The 27246-nt window shown below is 35.4% G+C and overlaps 1 protein-coding gene across 1 annotated transcript; it reads right to left on the bottom strand.

Moving 5' to 3' along the window:
* Positions 1–806: 806 nt before the first annotated feature.
* LOC109220291 (golgin candidate 1) lies at positions 807–11459 on the bottom strand. Its single transcript, XM_019384758.1, has 21 exons — positions 11198–11459; positions 9563–9643; positions 9098–9147; positions 8360–9019; positions 8216–8278; positions 7296–7373; positions 6998–7201; positions 6568–6624; positions 6380–6454; positions 5954–6025; positions 5137–5199; positions 4901–4999; positions 4287–4364; positions 4070–4138; positions 3537–3584; positions 3345–3440; positions 3147–3223; positions 2936–2981; positions 2686–2784; positions 2556–2600; positions 807–1491 (listed from the first exon to the last, which is right to left on the bottom strand). Exons 1-21 carry the CDS (start codon positions 11223–11225, stop codon positions 1420–1422), a joined length of 2160 nt encoding a protein of 719 aa, XP_019240303.1. The 5' UTR covers positions 11226–11459; the 3' UTR covers positions 807–1419.
* Between the last annotated feature and the right edge of the window lie 15787 nt (positions 11460–27246).

The following is a 27246-nucleotide window of genomic DNA, read 5'->3' as shown; positions in this document are numbered from 1 at the left end:
GGGTGGGTGGGTGTGGGTGTGGGGGTGTGGGGGTGGGTTGGGGGATAGGGTGGGGAAGGTTGAGAAGGAGTTTTGGAAAATGTTTTCCCTTCTATTGATAAGGAAAATATTTTCCTCCAATTGGAGGAAATGAATTGATAAGGAAAATATTTTCCAAAATATTTAAGCCAATCAAACATGGGAAAATTGGAAAACATTTTCCGGAAAATATTTTCCTTCGTACCAAACACACCCTAAAAGGAGTTAATTTGAAGAGCAAAAAGTCTATCAAAAATGGTTGTAGTTGCACGATGTTTTAAAAAGTGGTAAAAGGTTAAATAAATTGTCGTCCCACAGAATTTTTAGGTAAAAAGAAGCCAACGAATTAGCACAAATCAGCCATTACCTAGGTTGCCTACTGATTCTAAATCAGTTCAAAGCAAGAGACCTCTGGTTAAGAATGGACGAGTTATACCTCTCTGCCGCAACCTTAGGTGGTAAAGTGAGAGTTCAGTCAAACAAGAAACTTGCTAATACACTTTTACATGAAGAGTTTATTAGCTTCCTGGAAGAGCTCTCGTTGTATTGTTCACTTTTGCAGTTGATTCATATACTGACTAATGAGTCCCCTACATAAAGTTATAAACCACAATCATACCTTCTACGATAATCAACAACAACAACAAACCCAGTATAATTCTACGAGTGGGGTTTGGGAAGGATAGTGTGTACGCAAACCTTACCCTTACCTCGAGTGTAGAAAGGCTGTTTCCGATAGACCCCCGGCTCAAGGATACCTTCTACGATAATCAAAGAAGTAGAAACTCTTAGAAGAAAAAATCTGTGGTCATAGTTATAAAAGAATACACCCTTCAACAGAATTACATCATATTTACATTCATAGCAACGTTTAAAATCCTTTCCCTTCCTTACAAGTTAAAATGGCAGTTTCTGGATTAAGTATTTCATAGCTTACACCGAATTTTCATGTATTGACAATTACAATCAATGGAGTATCATATTTTGTCACAAATGCTGAGTTTGCTGCCTATCCCCCTCCCCACCCCCACCCTCCCAAAAAAAAGGAAAGAAAAAAACTGTGTATTATATTTACTCTGATGCCCTTGCCGTCAATTTTCAGATTCGTCGTGACATGGGTACCAAGATTGTAGATGCTCTGACATTCAATTACTGAAGAAGGATCAGCCAAAAACTGCCTAGACCTTAGTTGATGTTCAATTTCTTTTCTTGGAGGATCATCGAAGAAGAATAGACTGCAATCACAGTACAAATCATATAACTTCCAAGTTGTGCTGGAAGTAAACCAAATGCAATTTTCCTCTTCACACATTTTGTGATACCGCGATACTACTGGTGCTCAATTGATATTGCTTTATCGAGCAACTCAATTGAGCAGAGAGAACCTGAATGTAGGATGGCTCATGGTAAGGTTTGGTTGGCGAGCCCCATGGATATTGCAACTTCTTTAGATGCAAAAGTATCAGCTTGTTCCTGCAGTGTCACAGAAGGGATTAAAAAAAGCATAATTTATATCACTATTTATCTCCATGTCTTTACTAAGATTAAAAATAAAGTGGAGAAATACTATAGCAGTTGCCTTTCTGCTTAGAGATTTACACATCAATGGATAAATTGACTACTTAAATTCCAAGAAACAATAAAACATAAGATGGACACAGTGGTGGAGGCAGGATTTTCGCTAAGGGGGTTCAAAAAATTTTAAAAATTAAAAGAGACAATGGCCAATGGGAATCGAACTAGCAACCTTACAAAGATTTTGAACCCCCTTGACCACTGAAGTATGCTTTTGGGCTATGTGAAGGGGATTCAAAATATAATATATAGAGGTACAAAACAGATTTTGCCTTATATATACAGTGTAATTTTTCGGCGAAGAGGGTTCGGGTGAACCCCATTCCGCCCCCCTAAATCCACCCCTGGATGGACATATGAATGTACATGCACTTGTGCCTATATGAAAAGGCAGAATATAATCCACAGATAAGAAATATTTGCTTTATAATTTCAAAGCCCACAAGGATATCTTCCTGTTGAAGTCTATTTTGAACCTTAGTAAATGCTGCAACTTTGTATTTGATTGGGGTCTATTTCAAATTCTGTCCGTGGTTTCTTTTGCTGTTCCACAACCAAATAAAACCTATGTTTCAAGGAGGAAGATATCCTTCCTATTTTCCAGAATTTTCGGCATATTACATGAAACTCGAATTATACAAATATACCCCTAAAAACAAGGATCCTAGCAAAACTATACATCTGAAATTGGAAACTAAAATCTTGCATAGTCTGCCTAAATTCCAGAAAACACAAGAGCAATAATCTACTAAATGAATGCAGACTTTTCCAGAAAACTAAGAAACATAAACATAGAGAACAACCATTTCCTAGCAATCATGCTTCCAAATGACTTTCATTTACATCAGATTAACAGCCTTCAGTATATGTATTTCCTTAAGAATTAGAGATTTCCCAAAGGGACAAAATATTAGTACAAGACTCTCAGCTATCAGATAGGGCAGAAGATCAGATAAGCATACCTGAAGGCGATGCAAGAGATACATCAAGAACAGATGGACAAATACCTGTCAACAGTACCATATACCATCAATTCGCTTCAAACATTCAAGACAAACTAAAGTTTTTGCAGAGTAAATGATCTGTTCTAACCAGATAAAAAAGCAAGATAACTCGAGCAGTTGGATATCGCCAGAGAAATCGTGTTGCCCTGACTGCCCCGGTATCCAGAAGCTTTGCGGCCTTCTGTAACTGCACAACAAGCTCAAGTCATGTAAAAAAATAATAGTACTAAATTACTGATTCTGGGCTCTCTTTCCGGTTAAGTACAAAACTTATACTCTTTTCTTTTCGTTTTTCTTTGTACCCTTAGGGTGGGATGGAAAAATGAGAAAGAGCTTACCTGTACCGTGGCCCCTGTCATGTGACGGTGATGCAAAGGGAGAGGCCTGCAATGTTAAATTGTTACAAAAAAGCGCGTCATGCTCAGAGGAACTTAAAAGCTGGGAGGCTAATTTTGTTCCTAATGGACAAGGGTGGCTGAGGCTTGGATAGGAATCAGGGTCATATAATAAAGGTGAGGTTAACAAAATAAATCCATAATAGTAACATACTCAAGTGCTTTGATGTCCGTGTCTTCCTCCCATGAGGATGATGCTCGACGAGAAGCTCTGTTTCTTTCAGCTTCTAACTGTTGTAAGACAAATTCTTAAGTGACTTAAACTACTTTATCAAACTGCAACTGTAAATACAAGGAGTAGAAATGTAAGATGTAACGCAATGCCAAAATTCTTATAAACTAAACCACAAACCTGTACTTCCTGAAGACGCTTTACTTCCTTCTCTAACTGAAACTCAGCCGCGGCCTTTTCACTGGCCATGGCTTCAAGCTGTGTTTGCTTGTAATACTGAACTTGCAGGAAGAATTATAACTTAATTAAGTTTCGACAAGTAAATAACGGGAACTATATAGAACGCACATGAGTTAGTGTAAGTTTACTTACCAATAGATCAGTTAATTCACGATACCGTTTTTCAAGTTCCACGTGCTCCTATTACCAGCAGCAGTATATTCCAATATCAATATGGATTAAAAGATTGATAATTGAGGTAGACAAAAAGTCATACAAAGCCCGAAAAGAGAGATGACAAGCAAGAATGAAAATGCTGTCACATTCATGTGCTAATACCTAAAAGCACAGACTTATGTAATAGGGAAAAAGAGAACCTAAAAAGCACAACACAACACAATTATTTTACGATGATTACTCATTCATTGACTATATAAGACTAAAAAACCAGGGATGAGCACCAAAAAATTGCGTAGCTTCTATGCTGCCTTCATTGCTCAAATAAAGCACTCTCTTTAAGACGTCATGTGCTAATTCAAAGTTTGTACTGGAAAAAGATACTGTGTGGATGGCATAGGGCTAAGATAATCAGTGTCTTGCCAAAATGCGACAAAATCTCTTCTTATATTCCCCCGATCAGGAGGTCCCAAATCCTAAGAGAAGGGGCAAAACAAGAGTTTACTCACCTGGCGAGAGTAATGTTCAGCATCCCTTTTCATCGCAGCCGTTTCAACTCTTAGCTTTTGCATTTCAGCCTACAGTCAATAGAAAAATACCCCTCACTGGTTATTAAGGCATCAATTTAGAGCAAAAGATCATTTTATTTACCAACAAAAAGAAACTAGTACAATATTAGCACAAACTAGTTAGAGATTGAGCCTAACTATAGAGCAACAAACTTGCCTCCAAAGAAGCAAGCTTGCTTTCAGCCTCCCTCTGACCTTGGCGTGCACGCTCCACTTCTTCTTGCCATGCCTGCATCTGCATGATCGGGAAATGAGGTTAAAACAGACATCTGGAGGTTTGAATTACTCGCCATTCAGGTGGTTATCTGGCTGACATGCATCATTTCAGTTTCAAACAGTCTCAGGCAGCAAACCAGAAAAGATTCATTTTGGTGTTGCAACTGAACAAACGAATATGAGGCTGGATGAAACATCTATGGCTATCAAGGATCCAGTTGCAAGTGCAAACTTTCAAAAGTGCAGCAAGCATGGCTGATAATGTCAAACACAAGGTCCCTTGTCTAGGTAAGAGTTGTAATTTACAACATGCCAACGCAATTCTACAGGCATAGTATGTACAGTAGGGATGAAAATATCTAATCTTGCATGAGTTAAACTTCAATATCAGGAGCATAACAATTTACTTAGTAAGATGAGAATTTATCTCTTCATAATCTCCGTCAAACTCAAGTGTTTTGCAACCATCAAAATTTTAAGTTTACTAGTAATTTGAAATTCTTGGTTCTCTCATGTTACTTCGAAATGCATTCAGGTGAATAAGAGTTATAGAACCTGATGCACTTGATTTGCCTCTTCTGAGGATTTTTTTTGTCCACGGCGAGCACGAGCTTCCATGTCTTGCAGTTCTTGATTGAGAGTTGCACATTCAACCTGCCAGATTCAGTCATACTATTGGATAAATTGAAAAATGCTGAAGAAATCCTTTAATTATTGTTTTAAGGTATCCTTCATTACCAATAAAGCCAAAGAGTCACATAATGGATGACATGAGAACAATTATTCTTTACCTCAAGCAGTGCCACCTTATGCTCAAGCTCTGTTGCTTTTGCAGTCCTTTCATCAGCTGTTCTCTAATGCCAATAGTCATACAAAGATTTAAAAATGTATGTTTACTTCATTAAATAATGACAATCACACATGCATTATAAGGAGACTATGGTGCTGCAAACCGAAAGAAACTTATGATGTACAAATACAAACAATAAACCAATTGCTAGGTACACATGTATAATTAAAATGAAGTTAATTGCTTCAGTTCATTTCGATTCTTGCTTAAGACCAAAAAGACAACTACTAGAATCTAGTCCAATTAAGCACGATCTGAAGTGGCATGGAACAAAGTGCATCTGTTGGAAAAAAAATTGAAAGTAAAAGTAATTAAGTAATCCCTCTTCTTTTCGTAATTGAGGACAATGTCTCAACAATGGGTGGTAAACTAGAAATGGCTACAAACAACTATTGTTGTCGAATTACAACATAGGCAATAGGTTCACGCCACAATTCTAGCTCTTAGAGTCAGCTCAAAGTCTACCTCTTATTATCAATTTGTCACTACCATTTCGGTCTCTAGAATATACACATTCTCCAGGAGCAGGATACTGCACCATAACCCAAGCAAGGCATTACAGGAACTCAAGAACTTTTCAGCGGAATGTCTTATTCTCTTCAAGCTAATACTATTCTGGCTTGTCATTATATGTTAAAGCAAACAGCTAAATCCCTATGTCATAAAACCAACAGCATGCAAGAACCAAAGGACGATTATCATAATTTACAATTCATGATGTAACCGCATAAAAGATTGTACTTGCAGACGGAGAATACCTGCGCCCTGGCCAAGGCTGTGGATGCCTCTAGAGCTCGGTGCTCCAGTTCTACCTCCCTTTCCATAGAAGCCTATTCTTACAGATGAAATGAATTATTAAATTGCAACAGCACATCAAAAAACAAAATTCCACATGCACAGGGCTTCACTCTAGGTGGGGCCACTGTGGTGGATGCATTTCAGATTCAGAGAGTGGGTTGCAGGGGAGCGGCGTTGGAAACACATCTATGCAGTTTAAAACAGAAACCTATATTAGGGAGGAATGAGAAGTTCTCTGCTATTTTGACTTAAATTATTCATGCAGATTTCAGGATATAAAATTGTTTCTCGCTTTAAGACTTTAAATCACTTCTCAACATCCTTAGACAAACATGTTGCTACTGCTTTATATAGAATACTCAGCAAGTTAGTTTTCAGTTACAAACCTTTTTGGTAGCATTATGAGCAGCACGCTCTTCTTCTGCTCTTCGCTCGGCAGCACCCAGCTCCTCCCGTAAAGCCTGAACAAATAATTTTCTAACACAGTCAGAAAACCTTAAGGAATAAAGGTGTTCAGGAGAAGCAAAACAAAATAAATAATATCCAAAATATGCGTGAATAGATATCCACATACTTGCATCATCCTTGTCTCTGTTAGTTCCCTGTTTCTCATTAAAGACTCCATATTAGCCTGAAGAAAAGCAGAACAAAACTCAGCCTTCCTTTCCATTTGACATAACTGATTTCTGGGCACACAGTGGTAAAAATACTGATAGTTCAACAAGATCAGAATGGTAAAACTACAGAGTCCTCAGGGTAAGTCCTTTCTTTTAACTGTAGAAGTTTCACTTGTATTGGCCTAGGAAACCACCAATAGACACATAATTCCAAGCATTAGAATTTTAAACTGAAGTCATAATAATAAATTAGACTGACATAGATGATATACTCGCACAAAATGCAGATACAACGGAATGTCACTCTGCAAGTGCCGTGGTACAAGGCTAACAGGTAGTTTTTTTTAGAGGTAAAAGTTAAAGGCTAACAAGTAGTTTGAAATGAACCTGCAAGGATGCCAGGTTTCCTTCGGATAGTGCAGCTTGCTTCTTAAGTGCATCTGTAGAACTAACAAGAACCTCAATTTCAGCATTCTTTGCAGCAAGAGCCTCAGCCATACTGGACTCTGCTTTGGACACCTCTTTTTTGGCTGCAGATAAATCTTTCTGAAGCTGCTTTATCCGAGCCTCACAAGATTTACTCAACTCCCTCTGTCACATCAGAATAAACGGCATATAATCAATAGGGACTTGAATGCAGAGATTTAAAAACTCGGGTACTCTCCAATTAGACGCTCATATTCACCTCCGCAACAAGAAGCTCCTCTAGCTGAGCATTTTCAGATTTATACTCCTGGAGACGTGATGAAAGTCCAGCACAAACCTGCGCGTTTGAGTAAAAGCATGATAAGCTATGAAACTTAACTTTCTACAGAACAAGAGTCTATTGCACAGCAGCTGATAAACACATCAAAAACGAAAAATATTGTTAATTATATTATGAACGTGATAATGAATCTATTCAACTATTTATGTCATTCACAAAGTTTCTCAAGCAAAGCAGCCTCTCAATTATGCATATCAGGAGTTTTAACATGTTTTCATACTCGTGATAGATAAATTAGGATGTAATGAGATTATGTATGTTTGTAATATTTAATCTATTGACTCTCTACAGCATAATTCAAATTAGCAAGGAATACTGCTCTCTCTCTCTTTTCTTTTTTGAGCGAAATGGAGACTTCTTGCTCATTAATCTTTACAACATGAATATTACACGTATTTCTGACTTATGAGAAACCAACATTGCTGACATGAAGTCTTCGAACAAACCGTATTGGCGTATTCATCTTTTTTATTTTTGTTCAAAGGTTAATTTAATTCATATATGAAAGCAAGACAGTACTGCACTTACAGGTACTAACAGCCAGCACCATTTTCCATGTACTTGGTGAAGAAAAATGAAACAGAAGGTAAATTCAGCAACTAATCACCAGATTAAATGTTGTTTCTCAGAGTTAAATAGCAGCTATTTCTTTGAAAAACACTCTAAACTGCATCAAAAATATTTTTTTGGAAAAAACATTTTGCCATAAATTCTTGACAAACTTAAACAGATGCATTTTTTGAATTTTTCTTTTTGCAGAATTTTTAAAAAACTATGCACAAATCGAAGTCATTACAATTAATTCTAAATCAGAGGATAATGAAGTAATGAATTCTTACACGGGCTAACCGTGCTTCTTTTGACTGACCGGTAGAAGTTGCATTTTTAAGCAGTCCCTGAGCCTGAAAAAATAAATGTGGTCAAAAGAACTTATCACAAGACCTAGAGATAAACCAAGAGTTAGCTTACAAGACAGACTCTACCTCATCAAGTTGCTCTTGTACTTTCGTGGCAGTATTATGTTCTGGAAGCTGCTTCTCGTCCGGATTAACAGTTTTATGTTTTAGAAGCTGCTTCTGGTCAGGATTTGGTTCAGCATTGGTATTATCATCCTTCAACTGCCTATCAACTTTAACAGGTTCATCTGCAGTTAAAGACTTAGATCTTTCCTGCTCAAAGTTTGCAGGAGATCCAGCATCACGAAGAACTGTGTTTTGACTGGAATCTACTGGAGAGTTGTCCTGCACAGCATCAACCACTTTCACAGCAGGCAACAAAGGAGTCTCTCCAGGAACATCTGAGGTGTTTCCGCTGGTATGCTCACTAGTAGATTCTGAACTCACAATTTTTACATCAACAGGTTCTGCTACTTCCGCGTGATCAGCATGATGATTTAACTCATTGTTAGAGGTTGTTTCAGATATAGGAGTGTCTGACAAGGCACCATCTTCAGCAATTTTTAGCTTATCTTCGGTGCTAGTTTTGCCACTAGGACTACCTGGAATTGTCCCACTGTTTTCAGTGAGTAGGATAGCTTTGTCTTTATCAGAGACGGAATCTGATTGTGACATCACTTGGCTAGCTTGTTCCCTTTCAAATTTAGCTGTTTCTGAAGGTTCATTAGAAGAGAGTCGTTTTTGAGGCTGCAGAGAACCTCATTATTAAAATTCTGAAAACTGTCAGTAGATAAAATATCATTGTACTGAGAACGAAAACACTACCTTCTTTTTTTGCCGTGACCTTTTTGGTTGAGATCCTTTTTCATTCGGAACTAAGACAAAGAAAAAAAAAGAGAATGATTTATTCACCATCCGCAGAGGCTACTTTAAATATAATAATGTAATATATGAAAAGTTATAGGATGCTTAGATGACCACTTTTCTTTTCCAATTAACATGATCACGAATAGAAACCAAAATGTGCATCTTGAAGTACCCTACTGTTTTCAGTAAGTAGTGTAGCTTAATATTTATTGGAGACAAAATCTGATTGTGCTATCCCTTGGCTAGCTTGTTGCCTTTTCAGAATTCTTCTGAAGGTTCACTAGAAGATATTCGTTTCTGATGCTAAACTACAGGAAGTCTTAAGCAGGAATGTTCTAAACCAGTTCAAAAGCAGAAACCAAAAGCTGCACCTTGAGGTTGAAAATTTTACAAACTCAAAAAGAAACACTATAAAGGTTATACCTGGACTCCGAACATTGGGCTGTTCATCGGATTTCTCGCCGACTACGCTCTTTGCCCTCTTATCTACAACTTCAAACAAATCTGACGTAACAAAGTAAATTTCAGCTGTTAGGAAATCATAATAGATCTGGAAAGATCTTCCATGTTGATGAGCCAGAAAAAGACACAATTGAAACTAACATGCATCCTTCATCCATCCATCAATACATGTTACCGAATAACACTTACAAGAGTACATTCTGTTAGTGGAAGCTGGTTGTTAATTAATAATTTCTCATTCTTCAAATCAGATTGGAACATGGGAAGTAAGGAGAACTTTGAGAATTCATAATAGCAGGGTGTATTTAAAACAGCACTTTGGTAGTGCGCGGAAACTGACTTTTTGAACAGGGATCAAGTTCCATTCATAATTATAGAGTGGTATGCACACCAACGGACACACAATGCAGAAAAAACTATCAAGAATCAAACCAAAAGGACAAGGAAATTTTTGAGCAACTTATAATTTATCAACATTATAAAGGAAAAAGGATAAATTTGGCTTTGTACTTTCTGAAATTGAGCATTTTTGTCCTCTGTTAGACTTTTGGTCCATGAAAAGGTCTCATTATTTACCTTGATCTTTAAAAGAGCTCAAACCTGAGGGTAAATTTAAACAACAGTCAAAAGTTGAGTAAACCTGGACCTATTTTCTCAAAGAATTTCAATACGCGGAGTCCACCAACGCCTGGAGCTCCGTTAATGGCAACGGCAAACATGAGCCATTTTTAAAAGCAAGGATATGAATGGACCAAAAGTGAAACGATATCAAAATTGAGCAATTCCGGATAGTACAAACACAAATTTGTATATTTTCCCACATTAAAAGAGCCGGAGCTGTTCATTCTACATCTCATAATTCCAAATTTCAACACAAACCTCCAAGTAAACTCAAACTTTATGCGTCACCCAGCTCGAGCTATTGCGTTTGAAACATAAATTGCATTTACTAAAGAAGCTAAGCATTATATTGCCGCATGTATTTAAAACAACACAACTCTCGAATTCATTATCAAAATGAAAATTTAACACCTTTTACCAACACAAAAGTCGGATCCAGGATTTCAAACACCAAAGGCGGATCCAGGATTTGAACTTTATGACTTCTGGATTCTAGGACAGCGACCTCAAGTGCTAGTAACTGGGTTTTGAATTCAACTTTTGTTCATGTCTAGTGATTTCTTAATACAAATACAGGGTTTGGGCCCCAAACTCTTATATTAAAGCCTACATCCGCCCCTAACAAACACTACAAGCAGATTGAATTCATATCTAACAATAGAAGAAGGCACGCTAAACTACCAATTACACCTAAAATACATTCGCTAGTCTATTTCAGGTAGGGCATTTCTACAAAATCATCTTAAATGTGTATATATATAACGTGTACCTACACACACACATATAAGAACTGATAAAAAAAATTGAGACATCTATATACATTAAACAGTCTATCAAGTTATCACCTACACACACACACACATATCAAAAAATTTGAGATATCAAAATACATTGAACAGTGCATCAACTGAATGAAATTCTGGATCCGCTTAAACAATGTTAATTAAATAAAATCGAAAAAAAAAATTATCATACCTTCAGCAGCTCGAAGCCACGAAGCCATTGGTGGAATAACTGAAACAGTAAATAAAAGCCTAGAGATCAATCAATTCATCCAAATGCATAGAATTCGAAACCTTTTTGGGGAAAATTTTTTATAAGGACGGAGTGAAAATTGCTAAATGAAAGGGAAATTATGTGAATTTGCTTTTCCAGATCGGAAATGTATAGTTTTGATGTCTCTTTCAAGGAAGGAGTCGTTAGTTAAGGGATCTCTGTTAACAAGCAAAAGAGGAAGAAGGAAAGAGCTTTGATTCTCTGCGGTCGCGAGTATTGTATTGGTGTAGGACCAGTAAATCCGAGCCGTAAGATAGGTGAGCTCGATGGGTGATTTGAACAAATAGGAAAAACATATCAAATTATTTAAAATTTAGCCAATTTTGGCAGAAGAATTAACCCAAATAGCCATCCATCAAACAGTTTAAACTAAAAATGGCTGGTGAAGGTATAACATATGCATAATTTATGTATTATGTGACCATAATTATGTATAAAGCTAAAAAAATTGTAAATATGATCGGCTATTTGTGTGAAGATCCCATTTTGGCACACTTGAAAATTCCCATATTGTTGTTGTTGCTGCTTCTTCTTTAGACATTCGGGTCAACTTCAGAATGTCGGATCTAAAGTTAGGCTTTGGCAGAGAGTATGAAGTTAATTTCAGACCCGCAATTTCAGCTTCAGACCTGACGGTCTGAAGTTGATATGAGGTGGCTAAACTTTAGTAATATGTAAATTTTGATTATTCTTTAAATATGTGTCCTGAAAACGACTATTTGTGCACTTCCTTCACTGATAACCCAATTAGAGTTGGTGTTTTGGGCCTCTTGATAGTCCCTGTTTGTTCGACTCTGATTAAGAGATGAGAAGATACGGAGAAAATAAGTAACTTATACACTGTATAATATATATTTTTCACACCGCTAGTACATATAACTTGAACTTATTTTCAAATTAGAGTAGGGCACAACACTATTAATTATTTTCTTAACGTCCCCAAATCTATATCTATTCTATATATTATTAAAAGCAGAGGACTTTGTCCTCTCCTTAAGCCAAGTGGCAGCCTAAAAAAAAGCCACATAACATAATTAGTTACTAATTAGTTATTTAGTTAATAATTAGTCATTAGTTCTTATTTTTGAATTTAAATATCTATAAAAACAAAAATATAAAAAATAAAAAGCCACAACCTGTATTTTATATATATATATATATATATATATTAAAATTTGTTACTTTATTTGAATTAATAAATATAGATATTTTATAATTAGTTATAATAAAAAAACGAAAATATAAATATATATAAAAATAACTACCCAATCAAATTGGGTGGGAGTAGTTTCAAGTTGGAGTTTTAAAATTATTTTTAAATGAAAAATAAATAAATACATAAATAAAATTAGCTATAATATAAAAACGAAAAAAGAAGAAGAAATACTACCTATTTAAATCGAGGAGTAGTTTCAAGTTGCAGTTTTAAAATAAAAAAATAAAAAATTACCAACTCAAATTGGGGAGTAGTTGCAAGTTGGTATTTTAAAATAAAAAATGAAATAAAATAATAAAAACTTTTAATTCAAATTGTGGAATAGTTTCTTTCTAATATTGTAGTGTGTGTGTGCGTGTGTGTGTGTGTGTGTGTGTATATATATATATATATATATATAAATAAATAATTATATGATGCCAAGTGGTATAACCATAAGACAACAAGTGACAAAGCTCCAACAAAGTTGGAACTTTAGAATTATTTTATAATAAAAATCAAAATAAAAAAATAAAAAATTGCTAATTCAAATCTATATCTATATCTATATATTATTAAAAGCCGAAAAAAAAGGCACCACATTAATCCAAGTGGTAGCCTAGAAAAATCCACATGGCATAATTAATTAATAACAAAGAAATTATTTATTGAAAATTAACAAAGAAATTAACTACCTAAATTAACTACTCAAACATGGGTAAGGGTTGGTTTAGGTTAGTTAATTTTTTTATTTCATTTTATAAATCATTTTCGTTTTTCTTTTTTGAAATAAAAAGTGTATTTATTCATTAAAATTCAAACAATATTATTGAGAAAATTATAATAAAACTTAACATAATAAAATATATTTTCAAGAATAATAAAATATATATCTTCTATTATATTACAAAAAGTTAGCAGACAAAAATATTAAACAAGTAATATGCGAATAATCTATCTATATATTATTAAAAGCAAAAGTAAAAGGTACCACATTAATCCAAGTGGTAGCCTAGAAAAAGTCACCTGGCATAACTAGTTAATAACAAAAAAATTATGTATTGAAAATTAACAAAGAAATTAACTAGTCAAACATGGGTGAGGGTTGGTTTAGGTTAGTTAATTTCTTTATTTTATTTTTTAAAATCATTTTCGTTTTTCTTTTTTGAAATAAATTAATTTATTCATTTAAATTCAAAAAATATTATTGAGAAAAATGTAATAACATTTAAAATTAAAAAAATATTTTTAAGAGTAATAAAACATATATCTTCTATTATATTACAAAAAAATTAGCAGGCAAAAATATCAAACAAGTGATAAGCTAATAATTTCTATTATAAATGTAACTATACTAAACATTGGATAATATAATAAATAAAATACATAACAAAAAAGTTATTTGATGACTATATAAGCCTCTTTAACTTAATAGAGATTTTATTCATTAAGACAATATCTATTCTATTTATATAGAATAGGAGAAGCAAATCATTGTGATAATTTCAAATGTAATATCAAAAAAATAACAAAGTGATAAATTTTAGGACAAAGCTCCAACAAATTTGGAGATTCAAAAATTATTTAAAAAAAGACACAACGAAATTAACCACCTAAAATTAACTACTCAAACATGGGTGATATAATAAAGATAAATGCATAAAAAAAATTATTCGATGAATACATAAATCCCTTTAATTTAATCGAGAATTTGTTCATTAATATTCAGACAATATTATTGAGAACAATAGAATAAAATTTAAAATAAAAATTATTTCAAGAGTAATAAAATATATATTTTCTATTACATTACAAAAATAAAGTTGCAGAGAAAAATATTAAATAAAGTAATATGCTAATAAAAATTTCTATTAACAATTTAATAATACTAAATATTGGATGATATAATAAAGAAAAATACAAGTAAATTTGTGACTACAGTATTATTCAAGTAAATTTTGTTACTATTTTTTATTTTCTTAAATTTTTGCGCAACGCACGGGTACGAATACTAGTTAGAGTAAGAAAGAAGGAAATTATCTTTGTATTTAAATCAAAGGGGTACTTCCACTTGGTAAAACAACCTTCAACTTTTGTTCTTTCATTTGTTTATCCAGAATAGGCCATCGAAATTGGACAAAAACTAATGGATTCGCACTCTTCTCTCCTTCTTGCGTATACAGATTATATAAGCCCAATCTATTTCTACTTGGGCCCGGCCACATGTCAGGGACCAAGAAATATCACTAGCAGACTATTGGCCTGTTTAGCTAAGTTTCCTTTTTGCCATAAGTGTCTTTTTTTTTTTTTAGCCTAAAATGCTTTTTAGCCAAAATTAATGTATTTGGCAAAGCTTTTAGGAAAAAAAGAAAGTATTTTTGAATAGAAAAAAAAATAATTTTTGAGAAGCAGACATATATTGGCCAAGCTTCTCCAATCCTAGAAGCATTTTGTTTTTAAAAGTATTTTTTTTTCAAAGTTGAAGTGTTTGGCCAAGTTTTTGAAAGAAAAAAAAGTACTTTTGAGGAGAGTCGGAAGCAATTTTGGAGAAGCAGAAAAAAATAGCTTATCTCCAAAAGCACTTTTTTGAAAAGCACTCTTGAGAAAAATACACTTAGAAACAGTTTTTAAAAGCTTGGTCAAACACTAATTGCTGCTCAGAAGTGCTTTTCAAATTAATTAGCCAAACACAAAATGCTTCTCACCAAAAGTATTTTGAGAAAAGACACTTCGCAAAACAAGTTGATCTTTGCAGCTTGGCCAAATAAGCTAATAATAAGAAAGAATTACAAGTAAATACACATGACTTCACACCATAACAAAAAATGGCTCATGTTTTTAAGTTTTACCCAACCTAGTCCATATTGTACATATTTTGAAAGCACTAGCAAATTCAAAACTTGTGTTCTTACAACCATTGCTTCTAAAAGCTATGGAGTTAAATATGTGTTCTCACAACCATTGCTTTCACTCTCTCTTCTTCTTACATCTTTTACATATGCTTCAAACAGCCGTCCGTCATTGCTGCTTCTTACCCTGTGTCACCTAGTTGCAATGTAAGAAATTGAAGAGTAGAAGTCCACCATTGAAGGCCATTCAAAGCTTTGCTTTCGAAAATAAGATTTTTTGAGTTTTGTTAGTTGTTTGGTTTGGGTGTTGTTCAAATTGATTGAAATTATCAAAATGAGTTCAAACATTAAATTTGAAGTGATTTGGAGTAGATTTGAGTTAAATTTTAAAAAAGACGCAAGGAAGAAGACGAAGTCAGTTTTTTGTATAATTATGTATAATCTTTTATGATAGTGTATATGAGTGTATAAACACATCTCATACACTATTATACACTTTTATACACCTTTATACAAGCATCTGTAGACGAACTTCTTCCACGATTTTCAGTTACAATTCTTCTTCAAAACCAGTCCAAATCTCCATTAAATGACTTCAAATTTTCTATACAACCTCCTTATACTATTTATAACAAGTCTAAATAACACCCCCTCCAAATTTCTCACAAAATCAAATTCTAAATTTAAACCCACATATTTAAGCTTGTTAAAAATTTAATTTTCACCATCCAAATGGATTTGGTTTGTTGAACTAATATTTGAGTCACAGTTACTTGACTCAAAAATTAACTTAAAAGCACTAGAAATCTTTTTTAAAAATTAAATAGTAATTTCTAAACCCAGTTGGAGTTCGATGTTGAATCTTAGCCTATTATTTTTGGTAGTTCATTGTAAATTAAAATATGGGTTGTAAAATTAAAAAGCAGGGAGCTCAGTTGTTCTTATGTGAAATTTTTCCTAATAATAACTCCCCAAAAGCACTTTTTTGAAAAATAATTTTGAGAAAAATACACTTAGAAGTACTTTTTAAAAGGTTGGTCAAACACTAATTGCTACTCAAAAGTGCTTTTCGAATTAATTAGTTAAACACAAACTTATTCTTACCAAAAGTCTTTTTTAAAAGGGAGAATTACATAAAAATACAGTCCACCTATATGCATTGCAGCAGAATAACCCAGTTACAACTTTGCAAATTTGTAGCCCATTAACAATAGGCCAAAGTTTGAAAAATAAGCATTTTTTTATTCTGCAGATCTTCAAGCACGAAAATTCGGTGATTTTTTATTCTTCTTCCCCAAATTTATAATATTCATATTCCAGCTATAAAAAATTCAAATTCATATATAATGCAACTTGAAAACCTTAAATTTTCTTCTTTTCCAAGTTCCAGATAGCATAAATAAAAAAAAAAAAAATTGAAAAAGCTATTGCACGTTCATCATTTTGCAAATAAATCAACAAGAAAGGTCGATTTATACATAAATTGAACATATAAAATTTTAATTTTAGATCTAACTGCACATGTGCATTACATGTATAATGATGTATGACTTTGTACATACTGGTATATACAATCTCTAATAATGTATATCAGAAAAATAAGACAAAGAAGAAAGTGTCAAACATCCATGGATGCCTATTATACATGTACAATGTATATACACTATAATACATTAAAAATATATCTAATTTATACAACGTTGTACGCATATATACACACTTATACATGTTTATACAATATTGTATAAGTGTGTATAAACACTACCTATACAAATTTACACTAGAAAACACCTTTTGTCCATCACCACATTACAGTTTTCGGTGGTTGCTGGTGTTGAATTTTTCCGGCGAGGTTTTGGCATTCAAATCTGAGCTTCATTAGTAGCAAAGGATGAAACAAAAACTTAGAGAAATAAGAAAATATGAGACGAGGTCCTCTGAGATGCTCTTTTAGGCAAGATCTGATAGTTTTTGGACTGATATGCCAAATTTTATTGTGGTTCCTTAACCTCCTTTTGTCAATTAACTCAAAAATCGAAATCTAATGACATAGAATGCGAGGATTATCACGAGTGTGTACAAAAAAGTTATGTAATTTTTAGGGAGAACGAAGAGAGAGGTGAGTGAAGAGAGATTGAGTATGCCGGGAAAGAAGAAATGTCACGACCCTAAACCCGGACCCGGTAGTGATGGCGCCTCTCGTGAAGACAAGGCCAGCCGACACACTTCCCACTCACTTTAAGCAATTAAAATAATAAATACTAAATCTTTAACATAAATAAAATCCCAAAATAAAGGTTAACAGTATAATTTCAGAATTTAGAACCAACAACAGCCCGATATCGGGGTGTCACCAGTCATGAGCATCTAAAACAATACTACAAGTCTGAAAGTCTACTCCACTACTACATAAATGAATCAGAAAGGAGATAAATTAGAGGGAGAATGCACTGGGTTGCGAATCGCCAAGCAGCTACCTAGTAAGTCTCCGAAGATCTGCTGGAAACTATCAACCCTCATACTACAACTTAGTGTCACATGCATGGCCTATTTCCAACCCCACAATATATTTNTGCGTCACCTCAACACAGCCGAACGTTGTGTAATCCGGGGTTTCATACCCTCAGGACAGCATTTAAAATCATTACTCACCTCAATCCGGCCCGAAATCTAGCTCGCAATGCCTTTGCCCCTCGAATCGGTCTCCGGATGCTCCGAATCCAACTGATTCACCTTGATTTTCCCTTGAATTCTCTACCCTAGCTCGTTTCCCGTCTTCAAAAATGGAGTTTTTAGCCAAAATCCGCGAAGGGAAATATTTTATACGTCTGGTCCAGGGATTCTTGTGAGCACGTGATTTTTGCCCTACATGAATCATTCCCAAAAATTCAAACAAAATAATTTCTTTAATTATTTGGCAATTTTGTGAATTTTGTGTTATATTTTGTTAATTGTTTGCATTTTATTTGTACATTTAATTCATATGAAAACATAAAATACACTTGACATTAGCATTTAGGATTTAATGTTTTAGGATTAATTAGTTGTTAAATTACGTTTAAATCAGAATATAAAGAAAATAACAAAAAGAGTTCATTTTTTTTTGATAAATGTTGAATTTTTCATAGGTTTGCTTTTTAATAGTTTAGTTTTGGGAATAAATTAGGATTTTAACTTTGCATTTTTTTTCTTATAAAATCAGAAAACACAAAATACAAAATGAAAATAAAAATAAATAAAAGAATAAAAGGAAAAGAAAAAAAATAATTTAAAAGTAAAAGGGAAATATAGGTTTAGTGATATGCCCACATTTGGGCCAAATCCTAATCTAATTCCCCATCCCAATCAATCCCCCACCGGAACCCGTTCGCCCAAGCCCAATCTCCCGTTACCCATTCCAGTTCCACCTTTGGCCAAAAGCGACCCCGTTTAGATGACAATTAATCCAGGCCGTCTATTCACTCCAATCCAACGGCTTGAGTTCAATCTCAGGCATTTAATAAAACTGTCCAAATCCGCCGCCCTCCACCCTAACGCCGCCGGCCGAAAATCGCCGCCTGCGGCGGCGAAGCCCCAAATCGCCCCAAAATTTCACCCCTAAATCCTTTCCCTCTCCTCTTTCCAAATCCCCAAATCCCATCCCTCGAATCATAACCGATTGTCCCAAATCTTGAATCGAAATTTTCCGGCCATGACCCAAAGTAACCCAATCACCACAAAATTAACACCGTATAATCGCCGTGACATCCTTTATCAGACCCCCCAGGTCCCGTCTCGAACATGGCCGGAATTGCTCGAATTTTAGTTTAAGTTTTCCGGCCAAAACCCTAGTTGCACCAAACTACTCCAAAGTGATACCACAAAATCCCCGAGCCACCCTAATCCCCACATACATGGCTATTTTACAAGAATCCAACCGGAACTCGTGAAGTCTTGGATCTAGGGTTTTCAAAGTAAAATTCGGGTGATTGGATTTTCAAAAAAAACCAATTTCCAAAATCGATCAAAAGGAAAAAATCAGTAAGTTTTTTTTTAATTTTTAATTGATCCTGGTATCATTTTTTATTTATTTTTCACGTGTTTTGCTTGTTTCTTGATCTCAATCTTTATTCTTCTGTGTCGTTTAATTCGTGACTGATTCCTGATTGCCCATGATTTTACTTCATGTTCGTTAATTTGGTTTAGTTTTATTCATGGTTATTCATTTTTATTCTGTTTTCCTTTCCTTAGTAGTTAATAATCCTGTTCGTTTTCTTTGGATTGGTTAATAATGCTGATTATTTAATTGATTAATTGATGGTCAGTAGGAATGTTAAATAGAAGTAATGTCTAGTTTTGTTTGACATTTGAGAATCCACCCCTATAGTTGGAAATTGTTTGGTTATAGCTGTAGTTTAGGTGTAAGTTCAGGGGTAGTTCAGACATTTGGAATTGAGTAGAACATGATAGTTAATACTAGGATTCTCTAGAATCTTCTAGAATAGGACTTTAGTCCCAATTTTAGACGTTCAGGGTACTAACTTGAGTAACAAGTTAATAAGTGAGGGACTAATAAGGAAAACAAAAAATTTGAGGGCTGCTCCTCATTTTGCCTATAAAAAGGCATCACCAATGCCTTGAATCACAAGTTTTGGAACCCAAAAATTCCCTCCAACAACCATTCTGCAAATCTGAACTTCAAAATTTGAATTTCAACTAAAAGGAGCTAAAAATTCTGATCTGATAACTCAAGCCTTTTAGATCTAGATCCTGTCCAAAACAATAGAAAACTCTCAAAAAATCCAAAAAAAAAGTCGCATTGATTCATCCTGTAGCTTCACAGTTCGATTTCGAATAAACTTGATGTCAAATGAGTTTGTTTGTTGATCAATTGACTGCTGTTGAGTTTCTGAGTTCAATCCTGGGCTATTTCTGAATCGATTTTGAGTTTGAGAGTAATTTCGGTGCTGCTGTTGAAATACCATTGCTGTTGACTGTTGTCTGCACTGCTGACTCATTATTTTCTCACATTTTCTTCATTTTCCAGGTACATGTTAAATCTCCAATGGCTAAAACTTAGGGAATTTGTAACTGAAGCATTGTTGGAATAGAAAGCTGAATTGTTTAGAGTTTTAGTCGTTCATTTATATATTCTTCACATGATAGTTTGCTCCTGTTGATGTTTACATACACATCGATTTATGTATGGTATCAGCATTTGGCATTTGATGACTTANAAAAATGATTTCTTTATTATTTCACAATTTTTGTGGATTTTTGTGTTATTTTCTGATAATTGTTGCATTTTATTGGGGTTTGTGTTAATTCGTATGAACAATATAAAAAAAATACATTTGGCATCTGCATTTAGGATTTAGTTTCATATTTTAGGATTAGTTAGGGGTTAAGTGGTTTTTAGAACAAAATATGAAGAAAATAACAAAAATAGTCCAGTTTTGCATTTTTAATTATTGAACTTGCCATAAAAAAGTTTTTAAAGATTTTTAGGAATTAGTTTAACTTTTAAATATATTAGGTCTTTATTTTTGCATTTTTATTAAGTCAGAAAATATAAAAAATATATATAAACAAATGAAAACAAAAACAAAATAAGAATAAATAAAAGATTAAAAAGAAAACAAAAGAAGAGCAAATCAGGCCAGCCATTTTTGGGCCATTTTCGTGCAAATCCCAGCCCAATTGCCCAAGCCCCCCAAATCCGGTCCCCAGTCCAAGCCCAAATCTCCATTAACCCGGTCCAGACCCCCCCATATACAAAACGACGCCGTTTTGATCTAATCAATCCAGGCCATCCATCCTCTTTAATCCAACGGCCCCCAATTGATCCTGATTTTACATAAAAATGTCTCAAAATAGCAGAAACCCTAGAGACAAAGGGCTCCCTTCCTCGTACCTTCTCCCTCTGCCGGCGCCGCCCTAACTCCGCCGCCGGAAATCGCCCACGGCGGCGGAGAACCACCAAATGCCACCAAAATTACACCCTGTATCCCCCTTCCCTTCCTCTATCCAAATCCACCATCAATTTTCCCTAAAACCCACCCTAGGCCGTCGAATATCAAATCATAGAATTTCCGGCCAAAACATCACCTTGTCCAAACACCACCAAATTTACACCATAAGACCGCCTCCGTGTCCTCTATCAAACCCCCAAGGTTCTGACCCTCGAATTTGGCCGGAACCGTTCGAATATTGATTTGAATGTTTTCCGGCCAAAACCCTAGTTTCTCCGAATTTCATCAAATTGATACCACATGGTCCCTTTGCTTTCCCCGTGATGATTTCAATGTCAATGGCGCTCCAATGTCGCTGAGGAAGGACTAATTTTGAAGAGAAGTCAAAAACAGTGAGTGATAATTTTCTTTGGTTTTCTTTGGATTCCTTGTTCATTAGTGGTTTAGAATTTTGTTTTATGTCTTTGAATCATTTGTGCTTTCTGTGTGGATTTGTTCACATAATTGGCGACCTGGGTCTGTTGGTTTAATTTTGTCATTCGGCTGATCTTAGTCATCGTTAGTTAGTCCATAGTCAGTAAGTTTAGTTTGGTTTTCTTTGGATTTTTCGTTTTAGTCAGTAAAGTTCCTCTCACTGGATTGAATGGTATTCATGACTAAGTAATTCCGTCTTACTTTAGGTTTTGTTCTTGGTTTGATTTTGTTTGCTGATTAGCTTGATTCAATTTTGTTATTTGATAACCTGACTATAGTTTCATTCTTTGAATGGTTTGTGTAGTAAGTGAGTCTAGTTAGTATTAGAATTTTAGCTGACTTTGATTTCCATTTCTGATTAGTGGTTCAGGATGCAACTTTAGGAGTTGATCAGACTTAGTTAAATTTTAATCCCTTTTAGTGTTTAACCATAGTTGTTAACTGAGGTAAAGAGGTTGGGTCAGTTTGGGGTAAATAACAGGGCATTGAGAGGGTAGTTTAGAAATTACAGGGTGAAGAATCTTGTAGTTGTTACCTGAAATTCCTAGAACATTCTAGAAGGGGTTTTAAGATGAGAATTCAGAAAATAAATGCACTTACTTGAGTAACAAGTCAGGAATAAGAGGGCTAAGTGGGAAAAACTAAATTTTAAAAGAGGGACTAATAAGCAAAAGGAAAAATCTGATAGAGCTTCATTTTTTGCCTATAAAAAGGCATGCACCTTGCCTTCATGAACAAGTTTGGAACCCAAAAATTTCCCTCCAATAACCATTCTGCAAATCTGAACTTCAAAATTTGAATTTCAAATAAAAGGAGCTAAAAAATTCTGATCTGAGAGCTCAAGACTTTTCTTAGGTCTAGATCCTTTCCAAAAACAATAGAAAACTGTCAAAAAATCCAAAAAAAGTTGCATTGATTCATCCTGTAGCTTCATAGTTCGATTTCGAATAAACTTGATGTCAAATGAGTTTGTTTGTTGATCAATTGACTGCTGTTGAGTTTCTGAGTTCAATCCTGGGCTATTTCTGAATCGATTTTGAGTTTGAGAGTAATTTCGGTGCTGCTGTTGAAATACCATTGCTGTTGACTGTTGTCTGCACTGCTGACTCATTATTCTCTCACATTTTCTTCATTTTCCAGGTACATGTTCAATTTCCAATGGCTAAAACTTAGGAAATTTGTAACTGAAGCATTGTTGGAATAGAAAGCTGAATTGTTTAGAGTTTCAGTCGTTCATTCATATATTCTTCAGATGATAGTTTGCTCTTGTTGATGTTTACGTACACGTCAGTTTATGTGTGGTATCAGCATTTGACATTTGATGACTTAGGTTTGGAGGAGCTGTATAATTGGACTGTTCTCCCTCTTGTTCTAGAAATTAATTTAGTCATTGTAATTTGAATTGTATAATTGGACTAGAACTGTGTAGAGTACTATATTTCAGATCCATATGAGTACTATGAATATTAGCTAATTTGTTTCATAGAATGATTTCGTGAGATGACTCGTGAATTATTTCAAATCTATGTGAGTAATAAAAAATATAATTTCCTGTTTCAATAGTTAATTCCAATAGTCCAGCTTATCTAATCATGTTAGTTTGACTTAGTTAAAAGATAGTTAGTTTGCATTAGTAGTACTGTTGCCAAATTCACGCCTCTGTTTTTAATCTTCAACGTTAGTAATATTTAAGAATTCACCAACAGATAGTGGAGTAGATTAATATGAGCATGAATTGAAATTCAAAGGGTCAGTATCATCTGGATGTGAGTAGAATAAATTGAAGCAGTTTCAGTGGCTACTTGTTTAATTGAATTGAAGCTTGGTCTGTTTTAAGGATTTGGGTTCAACAGCCCATTGTCAAATGTGTAGGCTTCAGTGCCTTAATGAGCGGCCCAGGTTCTGTTCGTGTATCCCGTGCACGTTTGGGCCTGGGCCAAGGCCTGTGATCGGCCATTCTTTGATGTAGGCCTGAATGCCATTGTTCTTATGGTTTGCTTTAATACAATAACAAATTTATTAGGATTATTTTATTAGGGACAAATTAAAATAGGAAATTATAGATTGCTTTAGATTTGCCCTTTTAATAATAAAACGAGACGAGCCTCGCTAAACAAAACAAATAAATTGCGGGGCCCTCGATAAATGTTTATACTAAAAATACCTAGACTCCGGGATGGGCCGTTTAGCGAATTTCACGGCCCTCCCCAAAGATAATAACGCGTTAGTCACTTTAGGCGCGTTTTTAATAAATTTACCTTCCTAAATACGGGTGCACATTTATGTGACCCAAATCCAAATCTCAACGAAGTCAAATGTGTCAGAAATCGCGGGTGCATTTATGTGACGCGGTTTGAGACATGTTTTCACGACGTTGCAATTCTCTTAAAATAATAATGATAAAAGCAGTTCAAAGTTAAAAGCATCTGGGTTAAAACATGTACTAAAATCAAGTAAATAAGCCAAATATGACAGTTGAGCGACCGTGCTAGAACCACAGAATCCGGGAATGCCTAACACTTTCTCCTGGGTTAACAGAATTCCTTACTCGGATTTTTGGATAGCAGACTGTTAAACAGAGTCAGTAATTTCCTCGATTCGGGATTCTAAACCGGTGACTTGGAATACCATAAATCTCCCAAGTGGCGACTCTGAATTTTAATAACGAATCCCGTTTCGATTGTCACTTCAAGTTGGAAATAACTCCCTTTATTATACCCTTCCGGGGGTGTAGTAGTGAAAAAGGAGGTGTGACAGCTCTGGCGACTCTGCTGGGGAAACAAACCCAGAACTTCGGTTCAGGGTTCAGAATTCGAGCTTAGAATAATTGTTATGTTTGGCTTTATCTGATTTTCCTACATGTTTCCATGCCTTATGTGCTAAATACTTTACCGCTTTGATATTATTTGAACTGTATATATAAACTGTGCCGAAACCTTTCTCTTCTCACCTCCGGGGATGTGCTTACTGGTTGAGACTCCGTATTCTGTTAGTGTCATACCTTGAAATAAGAAAGAGGCCGGACAAGTTACTAGCCGGACGATCCCGCGGGTCCCCGGTACATAGCCCCCTCCTCGACTCGTGTTGTCCGCTCGAGTACACAGTCTAGAACACATGCCCAGGTTTTGAACTTAGAATAACTTGACTCCATGCCGGATCCCTAGTAGGAGCGCTTATCTGCATCACGTGCATATGACTTAGGGGACTCAACACAGGGGTTGGGTCCGTCTAGGACAGGTAACCTGAAATGAAAAAGACCATCCTGATGCATCTTACGTGTTGCATTTATTTGTCTCGGGCTTGCATGCTGACCGGCTTTGGAGTATTTGGGAAAATTGAAAAAAAAAGAAGAAATAAAAAAAAGAAAAAAAAGAAGGAAAAAAGAAATATCAGTGTAGAAAGTCAATTATGTCAGAATAGTGTCGAAACTCTGCCGGATTTTTGAGAAAAATGAAAGGAAAAATAAAAGTTTTTTTTTTCCAGTTTGTTTTGTTTGCCAATGGAAAAGAAGAACAAAAAAGAGTTTTATTTTCAAATTAGTTTGTTTATTTGCTGCTGAAAAAGAAAATATAAAAAAAAATCCTGCTTTCAGAAATAGTGTATTTGCCAACAAAAACCAAAAAAGTCTTGTTTTCAAAAATAGTTAGGTTTGTTTGCCCGAACTACGCAGGTTTGATTCTCACCGGATGTGAGATACGTAGGCAACCCTCATCCGGTCCAACCTCCCCTTTTCAAAAATAGCCAAAAATGACAAATTTTTTTAATTTCGTCAGGAATAAGTCGGGTGCCGCCATTCTTTTTTAAAATAAGCCGAATGTCCCCAAAAAGTGCGCCGGAAGGCTGTTTTTGCAAGAACAGCCACCCTGAGTCAATTTCAACGGTTAGCAGGCACAACCTTAAAATCTTCTCCCCGAAGTGCTGAAAGGCCGTAACTGCAAAACCGGCCATTTGTTTTAAATTGGAAATTTGAACAAAAATAGTGTCATTTTTCATTGTTAGGTCAAAATAAGTGATTAAATCACCTTAATAAATGTGCAGGATGAGCACGATTCAAAATAAGGGGAACTTGCATATAGGCCCGCGGCGAGACCGAACGATGTCCCGCGGGCACCAGGAGCTTTAATGTATTCATGATTGTCTTTTGAGTCTGTATTTCTTTTTCTACTAGAGTTTGTCATTTGAGTCTGTATTTCCGTTCTACTGGAGTCTGTATTTCCCTTTTTATTAAAAGTCAGTCAGTTGATTGAGTCTGTATTTTTGTTTGAGCTAGAATAGGGATGGTGGAGTCTGTAGTTCTTTTCTGCATCAGAGTCTGGTAGTTATTTAGTCTGTCCGCTTTGAGTCTTTGTAATAGACGTAGTTGCTATCAATAAAATTGAAATTCCCAAAAATATTCTGCTTCTACTTTACATTTATTCTTCACGAACTACGCTTGGTCTGATTCACGCGGGGTCGTGATACGTAGGCAATCTCCATAGGATTCGACCGTAACCAAATAATAAAATGGAAAAATAGGAGAGAAAATGCAAAATGAGAGAGCGGCAAGAAACAATGGAAAAATAAAAAGGAAGTGGCACATAGAAATAAGGAAACGCCGGGATGACGCATGCAACCAAGCAAAGGCATAATAGAAATGGTTAACTGCTTAGGTGCATTCATTCCCCAATGTGCGGTTATCTATCTGTTAATGCCCTAACCGCTAACAAAGTTGTTGTTGGTGAATCCAGGTAAGTGGTTAAGTTGACTGGCATTCTGGCAACTCATCCCTACAACACCCGCTCTAAGGATAAGTCAAACATGGTCAACCAGGAATTGGAAGCAAGCATTGTCGACCCGTCTAGGGAGGAGGAAGTAGTGGACGTTAATGCAATGAAGGAGGAGATGTATAAACTGAAGCAACAAATGACCGAGATGTACCAGGCCTGGTCGAAGGGACATCCACCACCAGCATATCCTGCTAACCCCACCTACCTCCCACCACTAGCTCAGCCTCAAGATCCTCCCACAGTGAACTCATCTCCGGCTTTCCCTACTTACCAGCAGTACTACAGAACCACCTCTCAAACACCACCACCTCCACCACCCAAACAAATTCCATGCCCTCCACCACCAACTACTCCTGTGTTTGTGGCTCCCCCACCTGTCGCATTACACAGGTCTTATAGCGAATCTTTGTTCCAAACCCATGACAACTAGTATTACCCACCCGAAGCCACTTTTAAACCGCCAGAGCCATGCCCTTACACTCCCCGCCTTGATCTCTCAGCAGAAGAAGAAAAGCCTCCCAAAAACCCTGAGCAAGAGGAAATGATACGGAAGGTTAAGAGCTTAGAACATTCATTCCGAAATATGCAGGGGCTCGGAGGACAAGTGATTGTAGCCTACAAGGACCTGTGCCTGTTTCCTTATGTCCAGTTGCCAGCATGATTCAAATTACCCAAGTTTGACTTATATGATGGACATGGTGATCCGGTGGCCCACTTAAGGGGGTTCTGCAGC

Source organism: Nicotiana attenuata, unplaced genomic scaffold, assembly GCF_001879085.1.
Source record: "Nicotiana attenuata strain UT unplaced genomic scaffold, NIATTr2, whole genome shotgun sequence".
Lineage (NCBI taxonomy): Eukaryota > Viridiplantae > Streptophyta > Magnoliopsida > Solanales > Solanaceae > Nicotiana > Nicotiana attenuata.
Note: the sequence above shows the minus strand (reverse complement) of the source record. Positions and strands in the feature narration are given on the sequence as shown.